This window comes from Nannospalax galili, unplaced genomic scaffold (assembly GCF_000622305.1).
Source record: "Nannospalax galili isolate Female #2095 unplaced genomic scaffold, S.galili_v1.0 scaffold384, whole genome shotgun sequence".
In the NCBI taxonomy this organism is placed as follows: domain Eukaryota; kingdom Metazoa; phylum Chordata; class Mammalia; order Rodentia; family Spalacidae; genus Nannospalax; species Nannospalax galili.
Genome location: NW_008352648.1, coordinates 4,103,474 through 4,114,550, shown reverse-complemented (window position 1 = coordinate 4,114,550; position 11,077 = coordinate 4,103,474). Strand labels below are relative to the sequence as shown.

General features: G+C 42.4%; 1 protein-coding gene across 3 annotated transcripts in view; it reads left to right on the top strand.

Annotated features, from left to right (window-relative positions):
* Positions 1-11,077, top strand: part of Myof (myoferlin) — a 189,434-nt gene that overhangs the window by 26,382 nt on the left and 151,975 nt on the right. For all 3 annotated transcript variants that reach the window (XM_029554351.1, XM_029554350.1, XM_008849629.3), the window contains exon 3: positions 855-946. In XM_029554351.1, coding sequence (XP_029410211.1) covers positions 855-946 — 92 coding nt within the window. The remainder of the gene's footprint in view (positions 1-854; positions 947-11,077) is intronic.

The window sequence follows — 11,077 nt, the reverse complement described above, 5'->3', positions numbered from 1 at the left end:
TCTCTTTCAAAATTGGCTGTAAATTTTGAGGGTCACAGTTAAAACCTCATTCAATTTTATGTCTTATAAGGGTTATACTGAGTTCAATATTGTATAACTGTATTAATTCAACTGTGAACCTAAAATTTTATAGCCACTTTTGAAAGATGCTTCTCTTTCAAAATTGGCTGTAAATTTTGAGGGTCACAGTTAAAACCTCATTCAATTTTATGTCTTATAAGGGTTATACTGAGTTCAATACTGTATAACTGTATTAATTTAACTGTGAACCTCAAATTTTACAGCTAATTTTGAAAGAGAAGCATCTTTGCTCTGGAAATTGTTATTGAATATGTTAATGCTGTAATGAAATGCTTCTAATCGATATCCCTATCACTGCCTCTAACAATAAAAATAAAAAAAATAAAAAACTTAAAAAAAAAAAAAAGCAATTTTCTGCATCAAAATGAGAAACTCGGAAAGGCTTTCTGACAATGGCACTGACCATGGTGGGGCTTAAAGTGAAGGACTAACACATATTCAGTAATAATAGCTAAGTGTTTAGAAATAACCATTGAGGAGATACATTTCATTCTATTTCTCTAAACAATTGTGGTAGGCATTAACTTCATATCTCTGACTCTGAGTCAGAGGTTTGGGGACCAATCTACAGTCTCAAGACCTAGAAAATGGAAAGTCAGGAATGACCCACACATCCCCTAAATCTTAATCTAGTCTGTTTTCTCACCTCCCTAACTATAGAACAGAGTGATTCAGATGATTATCATTGAAGACTGAAGGTGCAGTTCGTGGTGCTGGTGCATCCCACACTCCTTTTAACTGTCCATTTGTTTCCACCACCTTTCTGTGAACAGATTTTGGAGTTTGACTTGAGGGGGATACCACTGGACTCTTCATCTTCCCTTGAGATTGTTGTGAAAGATTTCGAGACAATTGGACAAAATAAGTAAGTTGCTTCAGAGGATTTTCTCATACTTTACATATTGTCTTACTATTATTTATTTTGTTGAATTACATATTATAGCACTTCAAATAACATGTTGTAGTACTTCTAATATACCAGTGTTTCAGGTCCATGTCCATACTCCATCATGCACCATATCAGATGTGGCTATTCAATCACAGACCTTTTTTCCAATGACTGAAGTATCCAAGGAGGCTGCCAACACCTAGCCATCACCTGTCTATCTCACACCTTTGTAAACTGCCCTTCTTACTTCTAGTTGTCTATCTGAACTGCAGCTATCAGCCATAATGAACATCCTGTCTTCATTATGTGTGGTCCATACACATCTCTTTCAACTTCCACCTCCGTTTCCATTCTAGTTTCTCATTTATCATTTATACCCATCAGACCTATATCAGATTGCTCAATTTATTGCTTTTTCAAGTTTCAAATGGGAGGGACCCTGTTGGTAACCATGAGTCAGTTACTGTCCTCTGGATAATGCTGGTTGGATAAGGGAGGGGATAATGGCAGAGTTGGGAGAAAAAAGAGCCCAATGTTTAATTCCACACCAATCATAAGGAACACCTTGGCTTTCAGTAAATTCAATACATTTAAAAATGTTAAGTCTTCACTTGGGCACATTTGGCACAATCAGAAGGTTGCAATGAGAGGAACTAGGGAGTTAGTTTGAGGTAGAGTGACCATGTGCCCTGGTTTCCTTGGTTACCATCCCTTCACAATGACTAATAGTGCCTGTTTTGTTATCAACCGTAGCATGGCTTGGACAGTAAATTCTACAAAGTAATTGTTAGAATCTTTCTCTCCATAGTGTCAGACTCTTGACAGACATCTGCTGCCCAGACAGTGCTTTGCTAGGGACTGTGGGCCTGTGTACCCATGTGTGCACAGGCAAGTGCACTTGCCAGTACAGGTGCGTGGGGAGGCCAGAGGTCGTCATGGGATACCTTCCTCAACTGCTTCTCCAATTTATTTATTCATTTATTTATTTAAGATAGTCTCTCACTGAAGAGTCTAGTCTAGGCTGGCCGACCAGTGAGCCTTAGGGTGCCCCCTAGCACTAGGGTTACAGTGCACCACCAAACCTTGTTTTTTATGTGGGTGCTGAGGGTCCAAACTCATGCCTGCACAGCAAGCACTTTACCTACTGAGCCATTTCCCCACCCCCAGGATTGTAAACCTTTTTTAAAAATGTATTTTATTTATTATTTTTATTTTATGTGTATGAGTGTATTGCCTGCATGTAAGTGAGTGCACCCATGTCATGCAATGCCATGGAGATCAGAGGAGGGCATCAGATTCCCCTGGAACTGGAGTTAGGATGGTTTGTAGCTGCCATGTGGGTGCTGGAAATCGAACCCAGGTCCTCTGCAAGAGCAGTCAGTGCTCTTAACTGCTGAGCCATCTCTCCATCCCCCAGGATTATAAACCTTTTAAAATGTACTCTATCACGGACCCATGCCCCTTGTATTGAAACAATTTTAATTATATAAATACATTCTCAAATGCTCTGAACCCACCACTTTCTTAGACTAAAAAACAATCTAGTTTTTAATTTAAATTTTTTTTTCAGTGTTTTTTGAGACAGATAGTCCAGACTAGTCTCAGACTTGCTATGTAGTGGAAGATAACCTTGAATTTCTGATCCTCTTTCTTACATTTCTGAAATGCTAGTATTACACCAGCACACCAGACTCCAATCTAGCTTTTTAAGTTCATGTTGCATATCTCAGCTTTGAATCATTATGTGAATATTAATCTCCCATCCCAACCCCCAGAAGGGAGTTTTGGTTCCCATATTTCAAAACTCTAGGGAAGCAGCTGGTACAGCCCTGTGGTAGCCTCTGACTGTTATTATAGCCTGATCTTCCTTGAGTTCTTCTTTCCTCAGATGTATTCTAGGCAAACTCCAATAGAAATAGAGTTAGAGGCTGCACGTGCACCTTGGCATTTTCTAGTGGCTGCATTAGCAAAACCAAAGTGGAGCCAGGGAAATTAATCAATATTTTTACCTCAGCATATCCAAGATGGTATCATCTCAACATGTTATCAGTCCATCTGAAATCATCCAGATACGGCATGTGTAGTTTGAAATCTGGTCCATTTTACACCAACATCGTACACCAGCTGCCATGTGTGTGCACCTCAGGACGGAGTTGTGTGTGTCTCTGAATCTTAACACTTTTCTTCCTAATCTGAACAAAGAATATACAATGAGTCCTGTTGTAAGAGGGCCCTCCTAAATAGTTTTTATTTTGTGTTTTTAAAATTTATTTATTTATTGTGGCAGTGCTGGTGGCATACACAGCACCATGTAGCGAGCTCAGGACAACTTATAGCAGTTGGTTCTCTTTTTCTACCATCTGGGTCCGAGGGATTGAACTCAGGTCATCATTCTTGGCAGCAAGCATCTCTATCCACTGAACCACCTTGCCAGCCCTGTTTTTGTTTTTTGACACAGGGTCTCATATAACCCAGGCTAACCTCTCACTCCTTGTGTACCCAAGGATGACTTTGAACTTCTGATTCTCCTGTCTCTATCTCTCAAGTACTAGGTGACAAGCATGTACCACCACACCTAGTTTTATGAGGTGCTGGGGATTGAATCCAGGGCTTTGTGCATGCTAGACAAGTGCTCTACCAATTGAGCTACATCCCCAGACCTTCTTGCTGAGACACATTGCACTTGTTTCAATGCCTGCTGGATATGAAGACCAAAGGAGGACATGTTCACTATGCTAGTATGCCGACATGTAAACTGTTAGGTGTGAAAATTCTAGGCAATATATGAAGCTGGTCCTCATTACTTTTCATCTCTTCCTCTTCTTCCCTTCTCCCTCCTGCTTTTTCCTAGGCACCCAGTGTCCTTGGATTTCAAGGCGCTCATGGGAGTACCACTTGGGCTCTCCTCTGCCAAGCCATGCCCTGTACTCTCTGCCCATTCTCTTTCCCAGAGAAATTCGCCTGGCCTGTGGCCCTTTCCCTCAAGTCCTGCTTTAAGTGCTGTCTGGAAAACTCAGCAGAGGGAAGGGCCAAGGGCTGCTGGGAGTTTACCAGCCATCTTCCCAGAAACACTGTCTTTGCATGAGGCTAGTCACTTACTTGAAAGAATGAGCAAAAGAGATTTCATGCTCTAGGGCAGTCATGGGGGCAGATACTGTTAATGAGATCAGCCCTGTGTCCTGAAGCATTCTCTGTATAGTTGTTTACTGTCTTGGAAGTCTGAGCTGAGTCAGCTCAGCAATGCAGAGGGCAAAGGATTTGTTTCTATGGCCCCAGCCTACTAAGAGCATGCCTGAACCATCCATCACTTTGATTTTCTTCCCACTAGCTAAAAAATACATATACCTAGGTCAAATTATCTGTACATTTTAGGGGGGGAGGGAATCATCTGGGAATTCACTGTGCCATTTGTACAAAGTTATATGTGTGTTTAGCTTTTCTTGTAGGGATCTGGCCTTGGGGGATCTGCTGGCTGCTTCTGGTGAGACTGCTTCACAGGGCTGGGCTAAGGGTTTTTCTACCAGCTTAGGAATGTCCTCTCTGCTGATTTGCCTGTTGCCATGGAGATTGGCTGTGCAAATACAAGCTCTCACTTGGCGTCTGCTGCGCTATTGCTTAGGGCCTGTCAGCAAACAGGGCTAGGCAGCCTGGCTAGGCCTGTGCAAGGTGGCCACACCCACAGAGACTTTGGTACATCCCAGCAGGCCGTGCACTAGCACAGCCAGGAATGTGGCTCCTTTTGGGAGCCAGTTGGTTGTTGAGTGCTGCCTGCAGCCTGCCTCACTTCACAGTCCATCCGTGGGGACTGAACGTGGGTGAGAGAACAGCCAGCCGGAGCCTCCTGCTTACAGGGTGCACATGAAGTGATATTTTTAGAAGTACATTTTGAGATGCCAGAGTGGAACAATTTTCCCAGGCAGAAGAGGGTTCCCTCTGCAGACAGGCTGGCTCACACTTGGTAAGGGCTTAGCAGGGACAAGGGCTAGACCAGCCTAATCCCAGTCATCTTTTTAGGCAGGGCCTCTTTTACCTCTGAGAGGTTTAGTAACCAGCCCAAGGTCATTCAGCAGGTCTGAGCTGCCGTCAGCTAATTTATATCCAGGCTTGTATTCTTGACATTTCTGTTACACTGGAAGCCTTGGATCTTTGCTAAAATGGAAACAACTTTTCTTCTTAATTCTGCAAAAAGATTATCGCCACCCCCTCCCCCCCAATAAAGCCTCACAAAAATAAAACTTCTCTCAATATCAGAGTATTAGCGCCTTTTCTGGGCTCTTCCTCCGGTCGGGTTCTAAGCAGGCATCTTCATGCTGTTGATCAGTCAGTCACTTATGCTCTTCTGCTACACTGGTCAGAGATGGTTTCTCATCTCATGTGAGTTTCTCACAGACCTCGGGAAGAGGAGAAGATACAAGTCTTAGAGGAGTCGAAGAGGACTCTGGTCCTTGGCATCCACTGGAGTTCGTAAAGTGTGACCTAGTTCCTGGATGGGACCTGGAGGGAGATCGCAGGTCCTCAGATGTGTGCTCATATACACATGCATGTTCACACATGCCCATTTGACCAAGAAGCCCAGGAGGAAACAGTACCATCTACTGCTCACTCTGCCTAGGGTGCTCTTCCCTCAAACTGCAGATGTGAAAGCTTGTCATTGGGCCTCAGCATCTCTGATCACCAAACCATAGCAGGGGCTCCAGGCTGTTCTCTTTCACTATCCTGCCTTATGTAGTTCTAATAAGTTATAAACATAGTGGAGGTCTGTGTGGGCAAGCAGATGTTAAGGCCAGGTCTAATAAGTGCCCTGGGTATGTTGGTCCACACAGTTAATGAAACACATTAACTCAGCATTCAGTCCCATCTGCAAGGCTCTTGTCTAGTTGCTTATTAGTCTGTCCTCCCTGATCTAGATTGCAAGCTTTATCTCTGCCTTGACTGATGCTGTAACACCAGCACTGGGCACAGTGCCTGGAATATAGGAAGCACTCAGTAAATGTTGAATGAATGAGTGAATCGAGTTTATGACCACTACTACGTGAGTAAAACTTAACATTTACAATGACCTGGTGCCTGTCACATCAGTCTACTGGTAACAGGTCACTTATGTGCAATCTGTCCACCTCAACTCTCTGGAACAGTTCTCTCATTCCAACTTGTTTTCAACTACAAAAGGACAGTTAAGATACAAGGGACATAAGTGCCCCCACAAAGCCCATGCCCTTTTGAAGAGATATAGAACCTAAGACTGGACTCACAGAAAAGCAAGAATATAGAGGCTAAAATGTTATTCTTGAGACAGACCAGAACTAACCAGCTTTGGAGACCCAGCTCTTGGTTACTTGTGAGTGACCATGGGCAAGTTGTTTCATCTCTCAGATCATATTCTAATCCTTAAAGTGCCTGTATGTAGTTTAGCAGTTCCACTAAATATAACAAGGACATAACAGGGACCATATTTACCCTCTTACCTGACGCAACTAAAAGCCTGTGCACAATATAGGCAGCAGTAGTTTTCAAAGATTGGGTACTGCTGGCCCAGTGTTGTGGTCCTGAGAGAGGGAGACAAATGTCTGTGAGCCAAATATCCATGTTCAGTGTGGTGAGAAGGTCCCAGGCAGATCCTGGTTGTCTCCCAGAGTTGGAGAGATACAGAGTAAGGGGCGGGGGCAGATTTCTGGAGGTGGTCAAGAGGCTCTAGGACCAAGAGGGGAGCTTCCCCAACAGAGACAGAGACAGATAGACACTAGGGGTGACACAGAGGGACCGAGGCAGAACACTCCACAGAGTTTCCCCTGAACTCTGCAGTGGAGAATCTACTTGATGCTGGGGAGAGAGCCACCCAAAGGAAGCAAGCTCCTCAGTCCTCACACAGGACTGGGAATAGTTTCTGTTTCCAGCAGCCACCGAGTGACCCGATGATATCATTAGATGTGGACAGTGAATCAGGCTGTGGAGTTACGTCCCATAGACTGAAGAAGACAGAAGAGCACATGAGCATGGAAAGAGACACAAGGAAGTTATAAATAAGATTCAAAGTAGACTGCTGGAGAATGAAAATGACAACGTCTGTGGTACAATGACCATAATTACCTCTGCAAGAGCCTACACGTCCAGGATTCCCTTCACGTCCACATGTGTATACTTGTGCACACAAAACCACTGCCACATGCTCTCACCCACAGCCACAGAGCAAAGTTAGCAACAGGGTCTGAATGTCAGTCCCCAGGGCAAAGCTCTGACTTGCTGTATTGTGCCTAATAAGAAAACAGAAACCCTAGTGATAGACCTAAAAGGAAAATAAGCAAGTTCTTGCTCAAGAGGAATGAGCAAGGGTCCTGCTGCCTGATCCCGAGATTAGTCGGGATTTGGTTCTGCTGCTCACTTAGTTGGGTAACTTCAGAAGTGTCTTCATCTTTATAATGCGAACTGTAATACTTCCTCAGTAAAAGCTAAGCATAAGGGCACATTTGATATAACTAGAGAAATAATACTTCAATTTCCCAGTGAACAATATGATTGCTGTTTTGTGCATTTACACAATGCTAGGGACTGTGCTATGCCTACTTCATACATCACTGCATTTAATCTTTAAAATATTCTGAGTCAGACAGTCTTATCCTCAGTTGACAGATGAGGGAAACGTGGCTCAGAGATGTTCACCAAATTGCCCATTACCTAGCTCTTTAAGAAGAAATACGGGCGTTACTGTGTGTGTGTTACAATCCTCTTACAGAGTCCAGATCTTCTGAACTCTCTCTCTCTCCTCTCTCTCTCTCTCTGTCTTTCTACCTCCCCCCTCTCTCTGTACACTAGGGTTGAGAGCCAGGGATAACGTAGTAAATATAAATACACATGCATGCGCGTACATGTACACGTGCACATACACACAGGGTTCTGTAGAATGTGAGTTAGAAAATGAAAATTGACAAGTTTAGATTATAAAATAAACTACTTTCTTGGGAAGAGGGATTTTTTTCAATTTGAGAAAAACAGGAGTAATTTGGAGCCAGATGCACTACCATTGTATCATGAGGCCCCCTAGAATGACTGATTTGGGATGAAATTATTTTGAGGGCCACTGGGATGAAGTGTGTGGCATTGCTTGAAAGAAGGTGTTACCCCCTGGTATGCAAAGACCTTGCCTTCTAGCCTTTAATCTTGTTATTTCTTATAGCTCTAAGGCTCCCTCCTGGGGATGATGTAGGTGTCCAATCCTCTGACCTCACCCGGGAGTGCTTGGTGAGAGGTCAGGCAGCCATGGACTGCATAGGCTTTTCTGATTGGAGGGGATCTGAATGCTTTGTGAAAACCTGATCAGCTGCGGGTGGGTCCGTGCATCACAATCCCCAGTTAGGGTTTCTTTTTCAAGTTCTGTGTTTTCAGTAGAGCAGTGTCATATATCACTGTTCCTGAGGAAATGGGAACAAACATCCACTCACCCCAGAGAGGGAACAGACCAAAGTAAGGATATTACCAAAGCCCAACTTGGTGAAACAATGAGTTTTATTGGTTACTTACAGGAATGTGGGTGAAGGATTACTGACAGGAGCAGAAATGACTCAAAGACAGCTACATCACCAAAGCCCACCCCAACATGGGTGATAGCTCACAAAAGCAGGAAATCTGGAGCTTACTGCACAACCTGAAGGCAGTTCAGTATATCTGAGTCCCTTCCTGGCAGCTGGGCTGGTCTCTCTCTGATCTGCTGATCTGAGAATGTCCTAGGCAGTTCAACTGGTCCAAGATTGTATCTCAGCAGTCCTTAAGGCTTATACAAACTTGTGAAGGGAGGGGCCTAGTGAATGTGGTTAATTTCAGGGACTTCCTGAAGCTGTTGAGTTGTTTACTTTCTGAGCTTAAGGAGCTTCCCTGCAGAACGGCATGTTTCACCTCTCCTTAGAACATCTTACATCTCATTGAGCTTCTCTCCTATATGGCATGTTTTAGCTGGAGGACACAGTTACACCACAAGCAGCAAAACTATGAGAAGACCAGAGCTCTTAGGGGTGTCTTTGGGTACTAGAGAGGTGTCATGAACATGCTATGTCAGAAACATAGATAAACATATCTATGTCTTTCCGCAGTGTCAGAATTTATTGAATAACAATATTCACAAGAAATAGAAGTTTCATTGGCAACAATTTTCCAGACAGATAGTCCTGCTTTCCTTGCTAGCCCTGTCTGGGGAAACACGGGTTCTTTTATTCTGATCTTAATTACTAATATTATCTCTCAGATCATACGTTACATATCGCAGAGTAAATGTCTATCTATCTATCTATCTATCTATCTATCTATCTATCTATCTATCATCTATCTATACATCTATCAATCATCTATCTATATCAATCTATCCATCATCTATCCATCATCTATACATCTATCAATCTTTATCTATCATCTATCATCTATCTATACAGCTATCAGTCATCTATTTCTATCTATCTATCAATCATCTACCTATCTATCTATCATCTATCTATCATCTATATATACATCTATCAATCATCTATCTATATCTATATCTATCTATCATCAATCTATACATCTATCAGTCATCTATCTATATCTATCTATCAATCATCTATCCATCATCTATTATACATCTATCAATCTATCTATATCTATCTATCATCTATCATCTATCATCTATCTATACAGCTATCAGTCATCTATATCTATCTATCTATCTATCATCTATCATCTACCTATCTATCATCTATCTATCATCTATATATACATCTATCAATCATCTATCTATATCTATCATCTATCTATCTATCTATCTATCTATCTATCTATCTATCTATCTATCTATCTATCTATCTATCTATCTATCTATCTATCTATCTATCTATCTATCTATCTATCTATCTATCTATCTATCTATCTATCTATCTATCTATCTATCTATCTATCTATCTATCTATCTATCTATCTATCATCAATCTACCTATCATCTATCTATCTCTCTATCTATATATCTATCATCTATCTATCTATAATCAATCTATATATCTATCTATCATCTATCTATCTATCATCTATCAATCTGTGTATCTATCTATTCAGTTAGAAATGACTACAAAGAGTTAAAGAGGCATTTCAGAGTCCTGAGAGGCCAAATCAGGGAAATTAATAAAAATGCAAAGACCCTGTGGGGATGAGAGAGGATTGAAACCCAGTTGCAGAAGAAGCTGGATAAGATGTTGGCTAATGGTAGTAGAGTCAGGCAGCAGGTTCAGAGTTGAGCTACAGCAGTGAGGTGAAGGGATGGGTCGGATTAATGGTCAGGTGGAAGGATGGATAGCAAGTCCAGAAGGACAAGTGGGTGGACAGGAAGATGACAATTCAGGTAGGCACATCAGCAGCCAGGACCAACCAAGCGGAACCCCTGAGACGTTTGGAAATTCTCTGCCTATTGGTCCCTTAACCACATACCAGATGGTCAGATTAGGGGTCAGTATCACAATGTTAGGCATTCATCTCTTTATGGAATCCAGGTGAGAGAGTTATACTTTTTCCTTGGTCTGATGTGTCTAAGTTGGGCCTGGTTTTCCGGTTGTGATTTTAATATGCCCTTGTGTCTTTGCAGCCTCAAGTCACCCTGAGAAATTTGTAGGGCAGTACCCTCTTTTAAAATTTTTTCTTTATTTTTTTAATTTATGTATATGAGTGTATTGCCCACATGTATATAAGTGCACATATGTCATCCTGTGCCTGCAGATCTCAGAAGAGGGTGTCAGATGCCCTGGAACTGGAGTTAAGGACAGCTGTTAGCCACTATGTGGGTGCTGGGGATTCGAACCTTGGTCCTCAGGGCAGCATCCTTTCTATTCCCAGGAAAGAGTCATTTATCAGTTTGTGCCACATAGGTGGTATCAGACAGATGTGTCCACTCTGGTCAGAGTCATCCTCCATCTTCAAAAGTCAAAAGCTTCTTGTAAAAATGGAGCCTCTACTTAGGCAACCTGGTGGTCCCCTGCTCCTGGGAGGTCACCATATTGATGCCGAACTTAATGTGGACACCCAATTGAGGCCAACCTGATCTACATAGTGAGTTCCAAGCCAGCTGGAACTACAGGGAGACCCTGTCTCACCAAAATAAGA